At 43.4% G+C, this 19,018-nt stretch overlaps 1 protein-coding gene across 1 annotated transcript; it reads right to left on the bottom strand.

Annotated features, from left to right (window-relative positions):
- Positions 1 to 198: 198 nt before the first annotated feature.
- akap10 (A kinase (PRKA) anchor protein 10) lies at positions 199 to 18,233 on the bottom strand. Its single transcript, XM_080482472.1, has 15 exons — positions 17,996 to 18,233; positions 15,539 to 15,586; positions 13,438 to 13,623; positions 9,089 to 9,571; positions 7,212 to 7,310; positions 6,923 to 7,007; positions 6,642 to 6,765; positions 6,250 to 6,386; positions 4,975 to 5,119; positions 4,448 to 4,615; positions 4,123 to 4,229; positions 3,645 to 3,727; positions 3,130 to 3,182; positions 2,952 to 3,044; positions 199 to 1,245 (listed from the first exon to the last, which is right to left on the bottom strand). The coding sequence occupies exons 1-15, from the start codon at positions 18,015 to 18,017 to the stop codon at positions 1,240 to 1,242; spliced, it is 1,839 nt and encodes a 612-aa protein (XP_080338598.1). The 5' UTR covers positions 18,018 to 18,233; the 3' UTR covers positions 199 to 1,239.
- Between the last annotated feature and the right edge of the window lie 785 nt (positions 18,234 to 19,018).

Genomic DNA, 19,018 nt, shown 5'->3' with positions numbered 1-19,018 from the left:
CAGCCCATTATTAACAGCCCAAAACAAACATGACACGAAAAAAACAAAACATTTTATAATATATGTATTTAAATCAAACACATTTTTAAATATATTATAGATTAAGTACACGTACATGTCAGAAAACATTAGAGGTACATAGTACCAAGAGTCTTTTCTGGTTTGTTTCCACATCTTGGTAAGGCTGGAAAGAAATTGGGGGGGGGGTGGAAAAAGTTTGATTTATTGAGCACACTTTCCAGTTGAATAGTCCATAATTTAAAAAAAAACAAAAACTGCAGTCACTTTTTTACTTCTTTTCGTTTAAAAAGGACTAACATTAATATATGGGGTAAACCAGAAATCTACATATATATTTATAGATAGAACATTTAGGACACAGAGCTTGGAGTTTTTCCAACACAATTGGAGCACTTAAAAAGTTCATTAAGGAGTATTTCTTCTACGCTTTGTCAAGGTGCCAGGGATATTCAGACAGAAGGGCAAATCGTCCCAGAACTTCATCGGCTCTTCTTCTGCTTCATTGTCACATTTCCACGTAATCTACAGTACATGAGCGGCCGACGCGGGGCAGCGACTGACTTTAACGCTCCGGGCAAACAGAGGGAAGCGTATGCAAAAACTGTACAACGCTCCGAAGCTGATAAGCTCTTAAGCTCTTAAGCTGACCCTTTAGAGAGAGATTTCATGTAAAAACAAGGAATGGTTATAAAAGGTGTGGGGAGGTGTGCCACGAGGGAGTGAGATTTCTTCAGTCTCTGTCACACCCTCCGAAGGTCCGAGATAAGACGGACAAAGCAGCGGCAGTCCGGCGCGACGTGCTGCTGCTTGTTCTTTGTGCCGGCTTTCTTCTGGCGTCGTCCTGAACGCCTCCTCCCTCAGGAGAGGCTTCCTTTCAGTCTGGCGCGAGCGCTCTGCTTCACTTTCGCCGCCTCCACGTGTACCTTTATAGTGTTATGGAGCTGGGAGGTTGGAACGATGATGTACTTCAAGTTTTTCTAACAGCCCATGCGTGAACAATCATTCACCCGATCTTGCAGCTACGCACGCACGCACGCACACAAACCCACACACACACACACACACAAACACTCACACGCGTGCAGACACATGGTGATAAAAAGCCTTGTTCTTTCTCAGAGTAATGCAGTTGGGTGCAGTGTGAACCCTGTGTGCAGTTCGTCTCTGGCTCAGCCAGCGTCTGCAGGGAGTGGCGGTCCTTTGGTGCGTCGGTGGGGGTCATAACTGCAGACAGGGAAGAAGAAGAAAGACATCATCCCGATCAGTTTGAGGTTTGTGTGAAGCGAATTCAGGGATTTGTTTCCAAACACAGTCTGCTTCTTACAAAATGTTTGCTTAAGTCATGCCAAAAGACGGGGCTCAATGTAGTATGAAATTCTGAGTTTAGATTGTTTAATACTGGAGTTGTTTTAGTGGATGTGAAACAAAAAGCTCATGTCGTCCTCGAGATCTTGATTGGATTTATTGAGTAGTTATGGCAATACAACGCAGAGGATGAACAGATGTTAACAGATACGTCCACCTCTGCAGTGACCGTCAAGTCATTTTACTGACTTTATTAAAAGGTTAACATTGATTCCGCTGATCATGTGACCTTACTGCTATTAGCTGAGGTGACATAAAATCCCACTAAACAGCGATCCAATGAAAGCTCTAGTTCCAATAGAATCGCAAAAACAAACACAGCAGAGGGCTTCTGGTTAAAGCTGCATGTCTCAAACAGCCAATGTCACAGAGCAAAGCATCATGGGATTGATTCACTGGATGAATGGGAAGATATTCTTAGTCCTTATAAATCAATCTAATCACTTCAATCAGAAACAATTTAATAAGAAAGATATGAGCCACGTTGTTTTAATGTTTGGACTTTAGTAAACACATCTCTGCCTCCCCAAAGTGCAAATAACTGAGGATACCATCTACACATTTAATTTTACATACTTCATCATATTTTGTAATAACTTAACACAGAAGTGATGCAGGAAACAAATAGAAACCATTTCATTATATCCTGACACAGACACCGAGACTAATTATCACATTATCCTACATGAACTTTAACTTCAGTGGATTCTGGATTTGTCAAACTGGACTCTGGTTGAAAATATCACACTTTTTCTTCAGGGTATAAAAAAAACTTTTTGCAGAAGGAAACTGGGCCGGTAATTTTCAGTGTCTCTCAGCTCACTGATGGTTTTCACACTGCCATCCGGAGACCATTGACATTGGTCATGATAATCGCAGAAAGGCTCATTTTGAGAGAATGGGAGTTCTGCTCTCCTCCTCTTTTCCAACAATGGAAGGACGATATGATGTCAGTCATTGGGCTGCAAAGAGTCCGATTTCAGAGGACAGGCTCAACAGAAAGGCTCTTTGCAGTCTGAGAGCAGTTTCAAGCATCTCTTAATGGGACCGAGATGAGGTGAGAAGGCTTCTATTCTCTGGCTCCCTGTCAGTGACCTGAACCATCATATCCAACCAAGGGCTGCCAAACATGTGGCCCGCGGGCCAAAACCAGACCATCGGAGGGTCCAAAGACTCCCGTGTATAAATTAGAAATGTATGTAAAATTATTCATACAATTAACAGAAATATCAACATTTCCAGGATATAAATCATAAGTATGTATTTTTCTATGTACAGATGATTCTTCAAGCTTCATCAGCTTTTTCTCCAGTTCCTCAGTTACAAGTTACAAAAAGCAGCCAAATAACAAAAAAAAAGTGCAACTTATAGAATTAATTATAGCCCTGATCTAATGTACCCGATGAATGTCGTGATTCTGTTCTGGATTACATTTATCAATTAGTCAGTTTTAGACATATGTAAATCAAGTGTTTACATATTTTCTTAATCTAAAATATGATGTATTATCATTGGTTGTCCAGCATATCAGTGCACGGCTATACCAGCTGGGTGAGGTTGTGTACCTTGGTGCTCCTGCCGGGACTGTCGTGGTTCGACTGATGGACGACGTCATTAACGATCATCTTAGCGATCTGCCACGCCATCTCCTCCTGAGCCTTCATCGCAAGAATAACGGCATCGAGAGTCATTGTCTCAATTCTTCTACAGTCAATGAAATGTGAATCTGGAGTTGCAGCTCACCTCATCCGAGTTGCCTTGTACCCATTTCTTCATGGCTTGAGAAAACATGGAACCTGACCAGGAGGAGCAGAGGAGACCGTAAACCACGCTGTAATACTGGAGGAAAAACTGCATTTCTCACAAAGATTTCAATTGAGTCTAGACAGGATTGCTAGTTTATATCCAGGGATTTAGTGTCTCACTACAATTTATGATCTGTTATTATGTGAATCACATTTTATCAGCACTGCTAAATTTAGGCCGACGTCTCCTTTCCCCCTCCCTCCATGCAGAAAATGGACTCCGAGCTCCAAAATAAATAAAGTGTTGTGTATGTTGTTAAACCTAAAGAGTAGTGAAAGCTGTTTTTTTTTTTTCCTCCTCAAGAGGAAGGTTTTTAAATATTTCAGTGGACTAGAAGCAGGCGGATGAGGTTTATATTCAGGGGCGCAGTGAAGATGTTTTTCACTGCGAAAGAGGAGAGAGATAAAAATACGACAGAGTGAGGGAAAGGAGACGAGGGTAAAAATGAAAACCTTTGGATTTCTTCACATCCGGCTCTGGCTCGGCCTCCCTGATAAACTGGCCCATCTCGTTCACCTTCCCAAACGTCATCTTCCTACAAGGACACAGGATCAAGTGAGGAAACAGAGGACACTGCGATCACACACTCTGTGTGTCTGTTCAAGCAATCACTGTAAATTTTATTGGTGTTTAAATAAAAAAAACAAAACTGATCTGGCAGAATGCAGCTTTGTTTTTCCAATAAGCTCACGCTCTTGAATTATTTTGGTAGCGGGACTGTAAAAGGCGAGCTCATAAAACTCTTTGAAGGAGTCAATAAAAACAAAGATACAACAGTGAAATTCAAGTGGCTGTTGGGCGATCAGAGAAACATAAAAGGAGAGAAATATAACAAGGAATACTGTGGAAAGATAAATAAGGTACCAGAAGATCTGTAAAGAGAGGCGTGCTACAGCGGGATCAACCTTCCTTCACTCAGAGTTAACTCACCCTGCGTACGGCCGCTGGTACAGGGACTCCGGGTCCAGGCTGGCAACGTCCACCGTGATCGCCTCGTCAAAGTTCTTCAGGATCTTGATCGCGGCCCGTTTGGCACTCTGTTGTGGAAGTCACTAAATGTTAGGAGTTCCTGGCAGCGTTTTCTATTGTTTGTATGAACACAACCGAACGACAACAACGGCCACGACCCTTTGGCATTGACAAGAGTCGTCGTCATTGTTCCCGTAACGAGGCAGGACAGGTCTAAATGTCAACAGACACTGAAGGTGAAGATGTGGTCTGGTCTGAACGTTGGTGAGGAGGGGGCGGGTCTCACCTGAGTCTGGGAGCCCTCGCTGGCATTTGAACTGGTGCGGTCGTTGTCCGCGGGCCCGCCCTGACCCGCCGCGTTGACATTCATAAACTCATCGGCGCGCACTGAATTGATGAGGTCACTCAGGTATTTGTAGTAAAGGTTGCTAGATAGGAAGCCTGGCATGTAGACCTGCACACAAGCAAAATCTTTTTAGAAATTTAAAAAAAATAAAGGGGGGGGGGGGGGGGGGGGGGGGGTTAAAAATAATGAGCTGACTCCTTCAGTTTGGAGCAGTTACAAAGTTACAAAGGCTCATTCCTGACCTTTATCTACCAGCTTTCTTTTCATTAAGTAAAGGCAGGAGCATTTGTCAGAGGTGTAATGGGCCGATTTGTCTGTGACTTATAACACAAAACCTTTAAGGGAGATCCTAATGACATCTGAAAGCAGCTCAAGCAGATTAATCCAAAATCCATTTAATTAAACCTTTAAAAGAGCAATGCTACTTTCTACGTGTTTAGGGGTTCCTCAACCCAACACAGCCTGACCTTCTCCATGGTGGTCCAGGCCTGTCTGAGTGGAGTGGTGAAACAGTCGGGGAGTGGCCCCCCCTCTCGGCAGATATTCGACTCTATTTCCATCCGCACGGAGTCGCCGAAGCCCAGAGGGTTGGTGGCCTGGAGTGAGAAATACCTGGAGAGGAAGCAGAGCGGGTTTGAGCTCATGTTCAATACCCAAAATGCAATGCAACGCAGACGGGGCTTTAATCTGAGAGTTGTAATCCCACTGTGGTATTTAAAGGTCAGAAGAGATCGTCTGGCACAGAAAAGTGTACCCAGGTATAGACAAGAACAGCTTGCATTTTGTAGCAAAAACGGAAATTAGATGAAGGTGATTAAAGTAAATGCCTCATGTGGTGACCTGTCAGTAGAGGGATTAGAACCAGCAAACAATCATCCACAAGCTATCTTCTCTATCCAAACACCCTGGACCTTTCCTGGTGAAGCTGCTATAGGTTCAGACTGCTGGGAGACCTCCGCTGAGCTTTGAATCCCTCTCCACTGACCTATCCTTTTCTCTCCTTTCCCATTACCCCAACCGAAACTGCAGAAAGTCTCCACCTGTTCTGCAGGTTTCTTCCTGTCAATAGGGAGTTTTTCCTTTCCACCGTCTCTTCTGCTTGCTCGTGTGGAGTTGTTGGGTTTTTTTCTCTGGAAAAGTGCCTTGAAATGACTGTGTTGTGTTTATCGCTGTTGAAATAAAATTGAACTGAACCAATAATCCACCGCTGCTCCAGTCTAACCGTTACCCTCAATCGACTTCAGCTGCAAAAGGCAAGGCTTGTTTTTTTATCCAAACGCGTCTGTAAAGCTATAGCTGAAAGAAAACCCGCTCAAGCATTACATAATGCATGAAATCGTAGCTGTGTGAGAGTCCAGGGAGGCATTGTGTCGTTGCAGGGCGCTTCTGGTTTATTTCTATCATATACTTTAGCTTCCTCCCACAATCCAACAACACGCTGATTAGATTCATTTTGAGGCTCTAAATTGCCCAAAGGTACTGTGAGTGGGTGCCTCTCTGTCTCTCTGCGTTTGCTCAGTGATTAACTAGCAGCCTGTCCGGGATGTATCCTGCCTCTCTCGCACGAGACGGATAAAGCAGGTACAGATAAACTAAGAAGATAAATGTCAATCATGTTGTTAAGCTGGGCAATGAAAAACGAGGGAGTGAGTTCTGACTGAATGGATCACTTTTCCAGAATTTCTCATTCTGCGTGTTTTTGGAGACGACTTCCACTCGACAGGAGCAGACAGAGGACCTACTTGTCGTAGAGGATCATTGCATCGTTCTGAGCCTCCTGCCCGTCGTACTGGCCCTTCTTAGCCGCCAGCTGGTTCTGGAAGTTATCTGCCGCCAGCCAGAACTGCAGTACATTCATGGCCTCCTCCTTCTCCATGTACTGTGAGCGAGCAGAAGCAAGAGGATGGGAATCACTCAAATGTGTCCGAGCTGCGTTTTACATTCAAGAGAGAGATTGTAAAAACAGCATCCAGGTATTTCTTTCATTTCATTGTGCAGCTTCGAAGCCCGGATGAACAACAAAGAGTCAAAGAGAGGTGGGGATTGTGTGTGAAAGGAAGCGGTATGACAAGTGCGGCAATGTGTAACGAGCAGCCATAAATAAAGTGCTTCACGGAGAGCGGGGCCGGCTCACCTCCGAGAAGTAGAAGAGCGCCGACTCACAGAACAAGATGTCAGCCAGGAAAACGGAGCCACTCGTCAACACTTCAATCTGGTATTTACAGAAGTGGTGGCTCCGCAGGAATTCACTAAAGTGCCTGGAAATCAGACAGCACGTCACAGGTGAGAAAAGCCTCTGCGGCGGATGGGAACGCAGTGGAAGAAATGACAAACGGAGCGGCCCAACTTTCAATCTATATGTCAAAACAGAGCAACCGGGAAGCTTTGTCCCAGAAACAACAGACAGGAACTCACTGTTGCTCCAGGATGGAGAAAGCTACGGACTGTGCGATGACGAAGCAGTTTGGGTCCACCATACCGTCCTCGCCACAAATCTTAGCTGCAGAGAAAGAAAGAAAGAAAAAAAAAAAAATCTTCATGACTGCAACCAGATTACGCAATAACATTCAGGTGTAGTGAGGCTGCGGTGCCATGTGTCCTGAACACGAGTTAAACTGTTCATGCGCTGATACGACAGCAAAAAAAAAAAATGTTTTGAAATTGTTAACAAGGAGCAAATTGTGCAGCATTCCTGAAAACTCACCAATGATGTCGTTCCTGATCGGTTCTGTGATGGGGATGGGCTTCACTGCGTCTGGGGAGATGTACTTTGTGAAGATGGTAACAGCGTCCTTTTCTATACCTGCAAAGTGAAAGCAGCACGCGGTTAAGGAAAGATGTTTCCATCGCAAAATGGACAAAATATTTGTCAGAATTAGGGCGGAGCTGGTGGCCTTCCTCCTCATCTCCACCGCCCACTTCTTTTCTTTTTAACAGCTTTTTTTTTATTTTATTTGTTATTTGTTGACAACATAAATACAGAGGGCCACCTCCAACACGTGTGGTTCTCTTTCTCAGTCCTTTAAATGAGTCCATTTAATTATTGGTTTCATGTTCCCTGTAGGTGTTCCATTTCCCCCTGTCCTTGTCAAATATATGACCCTTGAGTATTAACACCTCAATCAACCTTTCACTTCAATGAATATCCAGGATGAACAAGAACCACGGTTCCTTATTTGGTGTTTCCACTTTGTACCACTTCCTGGTTAGAGCCTTTTTACTGGCAATAAGTCAAACAATTTTCAGGAGCATGACAACAGTTATTTGGTATATCATAAGCCAATATATTATTAATAGTTGTATTTACCATACTCCAATAAGGTTTTAATTTACGACAGCACCAGAAAGCATGGTTGATGGGTTTTTAGTTTTCTGCTCTCAATCTGAGGCGTTATGAAGAACGTTACACATCATTTCAAACAGTGGTTGAACTTGTAATTCTCCACTTTGACTTTGTTTATTTAGGTACTAATTTATTTTATTTCTTGCCACCTGATGTGAATTTGAACGATGATCTAAATGTCTGCATCTGCAAGTATCCACACTGAATGACAACAAACGCATGTCAAGTAGCACAGGTGTGATGAGCACAGACAAAAGACATTGTAAATGAGGTCATTTCCATATTAAAATATCTCATATCGATGGATCGGATTTCACTTCATTCAATACACGTTTGGTCAAACCTGGCGGCAACAGGCAACAAAAGCGATTTGACAGTGAGAGAACTATGTGAATGGTGTCATGTTTGAGAAACTCACACAAAATGTTCACAGCATCTAAAATCAAAACACTTTTATAGTAATGCTAAAAGGTATAATTGCATATTTAGGTACTCGTATCAGTACTCTGTATTGTAAAGTGCCCAAATGCAGGTATTCATAATTGGGAAGCGCTCTGAGCTCTCCCTGATAAAATTAAGCTTCTATTATGTCTAAAAGACTCGATTCACTGAAGTAAATTGACCTTGGCTGTATTGAACGTGTTTGCAATGTGAATATCACTATATTTTATTACTGCCCCTGTTAGTGAGTCAACTCAATAACAAGAGTATCACAATCTATCTATTTCAACCCAGGCAAGCCTCAACTTTCTTTACTAATAAACAACTTTCTGTAAAGAAACATTTTGGGTTCCTGATGACAAAGTATATAAGTAAATATAAGGAGTTGAAGGCATCAGGGGAAAAGATTGAGGGCTAACTGGGTTCTCTGGAGAATGTGTGCAGAAATTTGAAAAGGAGAAACAGTCATAAAGAGAGTGAGATGTGACGGGAATATGGCCGTGAAGCTGCTATTAATGCGTCTCTTCACACAGAGTTGATGTTATGTTTGCCAAATCTGTTTTCCCTGCACCACGTGACCTTTGCTTTTTCTAATGCGGCACATTTCCACCCTCAGCTGAGCACAAAGACTTTTTGCAGTCATTTCTGAGCTGCTGCACTCGGGGGTTTTGTATGTGCTAATTAAAAAAAGTGTCTATTAACACTGAGGCCAGACGGCCTTTATAATTCATTTTCATTTTGTCCGGTAATAAATCGGGGGATCAGGATGTGAAACCAGCGGTTTGATGGCGACTTACTTTTCATGAGTTTGTCCGAGAGCTCGCGCAGCGTGTTGTTGGGCTGCACCTTGAAAGGCGTCCCCGTCCTGGGGGACGCCTGCCTGCTGGGGGTCTCCGCTCGCGGTGTGCCGGGTCTCAGGCCTGCCTCTGTGCCGATAGAGTCCCGCCTCTCCGACAGCACGGCGGGCCCTTCGCCACTACTGTGCCGGGCGAGGGCGTCGGAAACGCTCTGGGCGAGGTCCGAGCCGTCCGCGGAGGCGGGCACCGGCTCGGCCAGGGAGCTGTGTTTCACCGAGTTGAGGCTGTGCGCTCGGACGCGCGACCAGCTGTTGGAGCGGAAACTCTCCGCCTCCAGCCAGAAGCGGACCAGGTGGTCGGCGCCACGTCGCTCCGTGAAGTGCATGTAGTGAGGCATCGCCACGTTGTCCCGGAGGACCTGGTCCACTGTCTTTGACAGCCGGGAACGGGTCTCCTGGGGCTGATAGTTCACGCTGGAGTGGCCTGAAACAACAAGCACACAGATGCCACTATTAATCATCAAAATTACAACAAATGACTCGACTTTATGCTATATTTTGTAAATCTGCTCAAAGATACAAATTCTCTCTGCCACAGGGCTTCTATTCAGATGACATGTACATCAAAAGGCCATATGATGCCACAAGATGGCCATATGTTGCCCTTTAGCTGTGCTTGACTGGCGCTCAGAGGGTCACTGGAAACCTTGAATGAAATGAAAATTACTTTTATTATTATAGCTTTATCATATCTAAAACGATCACATTTTTCACATTACAGGACATTATTACACCTTGACTAGCAGAGCTAGCGACTGTTCACTCACAAAATTGGTGTTTCACAGTAGAAAAATGTGTTTTTCTTATTTTAATGCTATATTACGAGCTTCCACTGCTGGGTCACTGACCTCTGGACTCAGGTTGCTTCTCTATGTTTTGTTCTCTACTCTTAATAAAACGGTATATAACTAACTAAATTCAATGTTTTACCTTCTGTTTAGTCATCTAACAGACCACAATAGTTCCTCTGGCAGGATTTTTGGCTGCAAATGATTATAAATCAATGTATTTCTTCAGACGTCCCATTTCAAAAGGGGTATATGCAATTCTTAATATTTTGCTGTACAATCCTTCATTCTTACTTTGCTATTTTATACAACTCACTTCAATCTAAATTCAGTATAAAAAGAAATATGTTGTTATCATCCAAGTAAAAAAAACAAAAAAACATTTGCATTTCATGTGTTAAATGTATATTTATGGGCTGATACCCGGCAGTTAGCAAAGCCTCCCGTTTACATAAAAACCACCTGTCAGCACACATTAGACACTGAAATCCTTCATTCTAGTAACAGCCTAAGCACTGCACTCTATTTTATTTCTTGCTTTCACCCTTCACACCAGGGCTAAACTGTAGTTTATTGATGAGCTGCAACAAGAAATAGAATAAAAAGTGGATTTTCTGTGTGCGGCGCTCAGCATTTGGTTCAGGCTGAACGGTGGCGTGAGCTGAATCTAAACTGCTGGTTATTTGTTTTGACGAATTTCCAGCTCACCCTCTCTCTCTCTTTCTCTCTCTCTGGCTAGCTGTCTGTCTGGAGGTGGCCTTAGACTATGCAATTTCACAGATGATTTAACCCAGACAAACTTTTCGCAGCCGCATGTCAAAATCATCTGTGTCCTGTCCGTGCCGTCAGTCATGCATGTATGAAGTGGTCAGCAGTGACTCTGGCATCAACAGCAACCTTTGACATCCCAATCAAAACAGACTCCAAACTCACAAAAACAACAAACACATTGAGATTTCAGATGGGTCCCCGCGTTATTTGACTTTACCGTGTCTCGAATAGAGACCAGTTTGTTTGGGCAACACCCTCCATCCTGCGGGAAAAGCAACTGCAAACACAGAAAACTAAATAAGAGAGGGAGCGTGCTCATTGACTGCAAACCCGGCTGCTGCTGGATTATGAATCAGAGCACATCAGCTGTACACAGAGTGAAGCGTGGGCTCAGTATTTGTGCTGTTGTGGTTGCTCTTTGAAAACAAGACGACGCCTGGAGAGGTGTCACAGAGAGCAAGGTGCTTTTCAATCAACCTCTTCAGATATTTGAAGATCACACAGTTGAAAACGGTTCGAGATCACAACTACACAGGCAACATCTGATTTATTATCAAAGTCTTCATTTACATATCTTTTTACAGGGAGACAGATTCTGTTCAGGTGGCCCCTGAGTTACCTTTCTTACTCTCACAATCCCAACTGAAGCAGAAAGGGTGAAGTCGCCACCTACAGGCCACAATGATAGAGGCACAACACCGACTGTGTGTGCAATGCTCTAAAACTCAAGTATGAACAGAGAAATCATACAAACTACCCAGAGAAGTCCCAAAACCAGAACTTCCTGTTTCCAAGATTTTATTTCTCATGATACCAAGAACCTAATCCCACATCTGCTCGAAATATCTCAGAACAAGTGAAATTTTTCATGGAAAAAGTGTCAAATGTGTGTGAAAATACGTACAAGGATGGCCGAGAACAGCAGACAAAACAGTGTGTAGTTCACGAATGACGCCTACGTAAACTAGACAACACATAGTATTGTCAAGACAAATTCACAAATTGAGAAGAGGACTGGAAGAACAGGCAGCGCCACATTGTGGAAGTGGCTGTGTTGACTGTAAAACTAAATTAACACAGACAGGTTGTGTATTGTTTACAAGAAATGAAGGGAAACAAAAACAATCTGGATGGATGTGTGAGGGGTTTGAGGTGGGGCTCATCCTCTCACACATAACCTTCCTTTTGTTGAAGCAGCAGTGCAGGAATGAGTGGAGCTCGGTTGTACCCATTCACATCCTGAAGCTGGAGCTGCACCACAGGTTCCTCCACCTCCACCTCCGCCTGACTCACCTCTGCTATTCTCTGGTCAAACTGCTCATGCGGCTCACGTCACTGCTGTCAGTCAACATGCCAGCCGGGAACACTCGTATCACGGCACCCGCCGATCACACCAACCAATACCATTGCAGAGCACTTCCCATTAAAACCAAAAGAGCGATAACAGTGAATACGTCATCTAGCAACCTGCCAGACTAGAGAATGTTTGAGTGCTCGTTTACATTTATGAAAGAAGTCAGCTGATGGCCTTCAGTGAGATTAGTGAAGAGGTTTCTGCATTTGCACAAAACTGCAGGAAGTTCGATCCACTATACTGATGCAAAAGTGAAGTGAAGCAGTCACCTTAAACACAAAAGAAAATTTATGATAAATTTTTTAGCAGAAGAGATAAAATAATTTGATTTGTTTATGTTATAACATAAATCTGACTGTCATCAGACTTGCAGTGTGAAACGTCTACATCAGGGGTATTCAATTCCGGGCCTTGAGGGCCGCTGTCCTGCATGTATTATGTCTGTGCAACACACCTGAATGCAATAAGGGGGTCGTTATTGAGCTTTTGATAATGACATCAATCTCAGATTGAGGCGTGCTGAAGCCTGGAGAGAGCCGAGACGTGCAGGACACCGGCCCTGGAGGCCCGGTATTGAATACCCCTGGTCTACATCTTCAAGTTATAAATGAAAATACAGTCAATATGGATGCTATACACGTCAGCATTTATCGGGTTTGGAGTTGAAGACTTTTATCTATTGTTCCAATATCAATGCCATGTTTCACCTCCTCTGACGTAGAATTGCGACGCCAGTTTCACTACAATGATGTAAAAGTCAGATGAAAAACTACATGACCGTTCATACTGCGGCTGCTTTGAAATTCAATCTTGGATCACGTTTCACGTCACTGATTTGAAATAGATTTGTGATATTCTGACGGTCAAAGAAAAAACACATATAGAGGAAAAAATCATTGAATCCAAATGAGCTGCTTGTTGAACCACTTCTTTTGAGGGCACGTTTACACGTACCCAGGTTTTTTGAAAAACGGATAATTACCTCTACATTTAAAAAAATTAATTCTTAATTTACCCTGACCGCATATACACCTGGTTCAGAGCTGCTAAACACAGCCAATCCTGTAGGGGGCAGTGTAGCGAGAAACATGAAACCATGATAGGCAATCAGAATCCTGGAAAAAAAACATGACATCACGAATTGTGAGGTAAATATCCGCAATCGGAGACACAGAGTTTATCCAGATCTCCACTGTGGCCGGAGTTTTAAAGAATCATCGTTTGTGGTGAGTCGTAGCTGCGTTTATGTGTAAATGCAGATAAATATCACAGTTTTTTAAAGATACCCTGGTACGTGTAAACATGGCCTTAGTTTCTGCTTCAGATCCAAAGAGCCAGGCTTTCCAGTTTCCCCAAGTGTCGAACATGTGCTCTTACCCAAATCTCCAAAGTGCGCCGCCTCCATGTGACTGGGCTGTTTCTTGAGGATGGCGGTGCGGCCGCGGGCGAAGGAGTCCATGTTGGCGGAGATGGCGTTGATGGCCACATGGCTGGGCCCGGCGGCCTCCTGGATGGCATTGTGGTTCCTCTGTCCCAGTGACGGAGAGTGCGGGCTGAGTGGAGCTGTGATAGGAGGGCGGGAGAACACAATTTAGGTTAAAAAATGAGCGCAGTGTCCACAATGGTGTCAAAGTGGAGACAATCTGAACATATGACATCAGTGTGACTCGGTATGAATAAGCTCTTTTTAGCCGGGGCGTTCTTCAAAGAGCTCTCGGATGGCATACAGAGGCCTCGGGGTGTGAAAGAAGACAGACTAATGAGTGTCTGACTGCGTGTTGCTCCAGTAGCTGGAGGTGCTAGTTTCGGTCCTTGAGACAACAAAACCAGCAGCGATTAAACACAGAGAGCAAACATCACACTCACTTCTTCAAGAAAGCTAAATCAGGAATTCTGCTGTGTGCACTTCAAAGTGTGGGGATTTTACAGAGACTCGTCTTACACATGTCTATTAGCAGCTGAAAGTAAATTAGCACTTCATTTGTACTGAAAGGAGAAAGTTATTCTCCGGGAAGACTGAAATGTTGCACCAATATTTTCCCACAGTTGCAAAATAAACAACAAACAAACCAATTTCTATGAAGAGGGCGTTTCACATTTTAACGACAACCAGCAACCAGCAAAGATGAAAAACTAGAGGTAATGATCCAAAATCACTTAAGACTAAGTAAAACCCAGAATAAAAAAAACAACAACACTCTGTTCCTGGAAGTTTGGGCCTGGATTAATAAATGTCTTGTGGCTGACAGATTCAGTTTCTGGTGTGGAGTAAATATCCACGATCGTCAGCTCACTATCAAAGTATTGTGTGGCTAATCTTTTATGTAAAGCAGACAAGAAAAACATTTAAAACCTAAAAGAAAATCAGTTCAAGGCTCTTTAATAGCAGCTCAGACCTTCTTTGATGAGAGCGGATTTATTGATTGTTTAAGACTATTTAAGACGCTCTGATCTGCTTCATCGTCGTTCTCAGAGAGACGGATCCTCTATTTCACATCTCAGAGAGCGGCTGCACGATGCTCTGACGGCTCAGTATTCAGGCTGCTCTGAGGAAAAACATCCATTACAATCGAGAAATTCATAAAGTCAGTCTCTCTGGGAAGCACGAGTGCAAAAGCTTCGGCATGAAAAAAACCGCTGTTTTCACATATGATGTGCACTTTCAAGGATAAACAAGACATTCATTCATTCAGTCAAAAGATTTTCAGTGACTTTCAGTCACTTCTTAAAAGAACTCAAAAAGCGTTAAAATATAGATTAAATTGTGTGAGATAGATGAAATGATTGAAACACAATGGTGTATTTTTATAAAAATCAAATACTTAAATTGCAGAAATGTGAAAAATCCAATACTATTATTTGCTTATCGCTTAAAGATGCTTTTAAATGTGTAAAACAATTCCCAGTGGACGTCTGTAAAATGCTTTTTCCAGTCTGTTGTTGTGTGTTTTACAGTACTGAACCCGACTATCCACCAATTTTATATGCTTGAGATGTAAAGTTTGTTTAAAAACAAAACAAAAAAAGAAAACTGTACGTGTTTGAGTTTTCATTTTCTGTCAATACCATATTTAGTTATTCCAGATTTTTTGGGGGAAGTTATGACATTTGGTCACTTGTCCCCATAAATAAACTAATTATTTGCCATTAAACTTCATAGCCTTACATCCAAAATAATTACAAAAAGAATTAAGAGATAAACTGTTATGTCACAATAAAATGTGACACTGATCTTGTTTATCCTCCCTGTGATGGAGTCTTATATGGATGGAGATTAAATTACCCCGCTGAAAAGATCTGCCCTTCATAATCTAATCCGTCCGGTTTTTTTTCTTCTGTCGTCATTAAAAAGAAACGTGGACTGTGATGGAAAACATTCAGTTGAAGAAACCAAAGGATTAAAAAACCTCCCGGAAATATTCACGTTGCTTTAGTTGTAAGCGTTGAGCGCAGCTCATCTTTGGTGGGATGAACTCACCTCTGCTGACTTTAGCATCCGTCACTCTCTCGGGTTCTTTGCTTTTGGCTGTGGGGGAGAAAGACGAGAGCGACGCTGTAACTCGAGGTTTCGTACGACATGTAATCACAAAGCGAGCAAACACACACCGATATGCGAGATTCATGGAGGAGTCGCTGTCACTGGAAAGACGGGAAAATAATACGTGTCTGTATGACGACAGAACTGTGAAATCTATACACTCAAACCAGGCAAATATTTACATTATATTTACAGTTAATGACCGAAGTGGAGGTAAATACGGGAACGTGAAAGGCCTCTCTGTCCCGTTCATCAGAGAGCTTCGACACAGGACGTCCTTTCTCGGACTTGTGACCTTTGCTCAGATTTGGTTTTCCTCCCGAGCAAATCGAGTCTGACGCCGTCTCAACAGCAACTGTGTGTTCCACGGGTTAAACGATGCGTTCAAAGGCACAAGATATTCACACCACAAATATGTGGAGTCACTGGTAGGCTGAGCGAGCAACTTTCATAATGAAAATTACATTTATACGATGCAGCGGAGACATGCTCAGAATGATTTGTGTCCTCGGATTGTGCCAAGTATCAGTTTCAGGTGCCGACATTGAAAGAATGGTCGGAGAAGACGAGCTTCCTCTGAGAAGTTGGGCCAGAGCTGATCGTTTGGCTGGCACGGAGAAGAGACAAAAAGCCTCCAACATAAACATGGAGTGAAAAACATCGATCAGAAATAGAGGAGTGCTTCATTAAGTTAGATCAGAGGTTTGCAACCTTCGCCTCAGGAGCTATGACACTTCATGAAAGCAACTTGGAAATGATTTTTTTTCTTCTTTTCAGATAATTAACATGTTTCGCGGCTCCAGACAAATTCTATTTAGTGGAAAATCGTGAAAACTGATCTTATGGTCATGAAAATTGCAGATTGCAGTTAGACTGACCAGCATTTGGTCTATATTACAATACAACTGAGAGGAAAAAAAACCATCAAACTGAGTGGATGATTTCTAATTTGTTTGTCTTTGTTCAGTTCAACCCTCCTCTCATGGGGAACTGTCAGTACTTACACAAGCAGCTTCAGAAGTGGAGCCTCTTTAATGTTTCCTCATTCTGGAGAACTGCTGAATCAGCGGCTGTGACCACCAAATACGATGGGGGGGGGGGGGACGACTCTGATTTGACTCTTGAAGATGAGCGACAGCTGCCCAGCCTGCACAGCAAAGTCACTGCACTGATTTCCTGAGGAAACGCAGGACGGGTTGCCTCTGTTGCCCAATCAGTGTGTCACACATTGTGATGTTAGAAACGAGGCTCACTGAGACAGTTTCTCAAAATCACTACAGGAGATTAAGGTCAAGATTCATTTTATTTAAAAATCCACAGAGAGGAATGTGAGGAGGCCTGTTACAATGACACCCATCCTATGGTTGTTGCTAATTGCTGCTGTAATCATCATGAATTTAAACCTAAAGTGGCGTAAGGCCTCAAGCCTGCAATAAATCCTCCCGTCATAAAACCATGATAACCCGGATCATGGTGGAGGGTTCTGATCATAAACATTATACTCTCAGTTAGAAAACAAACACTGCTTCAATCCCATTCATTTCACAGAGTTTAAATGATTCTGGGTGATCTCACTAAGGTTACCTATTGTTCAGGGTAATTATGTGAAGTTATGCTTAATAGGGACAAATCATTTGATGCGACAAATGCTAATTATTTCCACCAATTCTGTTGTACAGAAAAGCAACTCCAAGGGAGTCCTGTGTCCTTGAAAGCTCAGTCAAAACAAAAAGACCAGACAGTTTGTAGTTTATAAATGCTCCTCTGTGCTCACTACACATTAAAGAACTGACATTAACAGTGTTCCACCACCCTTAGCTGTAAATTTAATGTATATGTTCACCAGCTTTGGCTGATTTGCTGAACAAAGATTTGTTTCCCCACTGGGCAGCGTCAATGTGTACGTGTAGTTTCATGTATTGCAGTTGTAAAACAGATGGATTTGGGTGAAAGGATGTAATCTCTGGTTTGTAATCACAGTGTTTTGTGTCTTTATAACGTCCCTCCTCCGCTTCCACACACGCTGGATGTGAGCTAACCGGCTCCTCTGGTGTTTAACTGTTGCACAGCACAGTGTCGCTGTGACGCAGGGGGAACACTGCTGTGTTGTACACGTTATAAATTTGGTTGTGTGCATAAAGACTGGTGCAGGGAGAGATTAGGAGCATAGAGCTGCCGGGTTAGCATCAGATAACACCGAGGAGGGACGGAGAGGCCACCGCTAAGCTAACCGTCCTTCCAGCAGCGAGCGACGGCCACACGCGCCCCGCACACACCGGCCCTCTGTCCTGGTCCTTTATAAGCTGTAATTATCCCCCGAGCCGCCTGCCCCGACCCGGACTGGGAGCTAGGAGACGCCGGGGAACCTGCAGCCCTCAGCGGGCTCCTCTTCCTCACCTTTCCTCTTGAAGAACGACATGACGGCTCGCTCTCTCTGGACGTTTCCTCGGCTCACTGACACCGTCCCGTGGACCCGCTGCTCCCGTCATTCAACTGCATCTGTCCCGCACGCTCCCGAGCCGGAGACGGGTTATCAACGCAGCAGCCGACGAGAGCCCTCAAATCCCGATTTTGCCCAAATCCAGACCCCGCTCCGCGGCCATGTTGTCAATAAACGTCTCACTTCCGGGCCAGTGCGGCAGTAGCATTGTGGGAAATGATGCGATACCAGCTCCGGCCAGCAGAGGACGCTGTTTCAACTGGAACTTGTGTGATACCGGCTCCGGCCAGCAGGCAGCGCTGCTTAACAACGGCAAGTTTATTTCTCTAGCACCATTGAGGCAGAGCATCTCACGGTGCTTTACAAAGGAATAAAGGAAATACACTGAAGCAAGGCAATTAAGAAGGACATAGACGGAGAATAAATAAAGTAAAAACTTTGTGAAGATCAAGATCATACATTTAGTAAATTATAGTGTTTAAATCCTGAGCAGACAATAGTCTTCAAAGGAATGTGAAGAAACAGCTGAGTAGTTTGCCCTTCTGTGTTGGGCCATACATTTGTTCAGTGGTTGTTAGATTTCACCATCATAATGATTATTGCACTGTTGTCTGTACTGTATTGTTGTTTACTCTGTGATGTGTGTACTTTCTGTCTGAGTGTGTTACTGGGTTTGAAAGATGTCAGGAGGTAATGTTTGTTGAAGATCTGTCTCAGTTGACACATAAGAAATTACATTTCTTTTCTCTTCCCTCCTCAACCATCATGTTTTTACTCTTTCTGTCACATGTTGTTTGCTTCCTCAAAGTCCAGATGGAGCAGCCACAAAGGTTGAAGTGTTTCCCTCAGAGCTTCTTTGATTTCATCCTGGGTTGTAGAGTTCATGAAACAATCCATCTTCTAGATTGCTTTTTCTTGTTCAGGGTCACACAATACTGGAACTAATTCCAGCTAAATATGAGTGAAGTCAGGAGTAGTTC

This window comes from Lipophrys pholis, assembly GCF_963383615.2.
Source record: "Lipophrys pholis genome assembly, chromosome: 16".
Classification (NCBI taxonomy): Eukaryota; Metazoa; Chordata; class Actinopteri; order Blenniiformes; family Blenniidae; genus Lipophrys; species Lipophrys pholis.
This window is presented reverse-complemented; position numbering and strand designations above follow the sequence as displayed.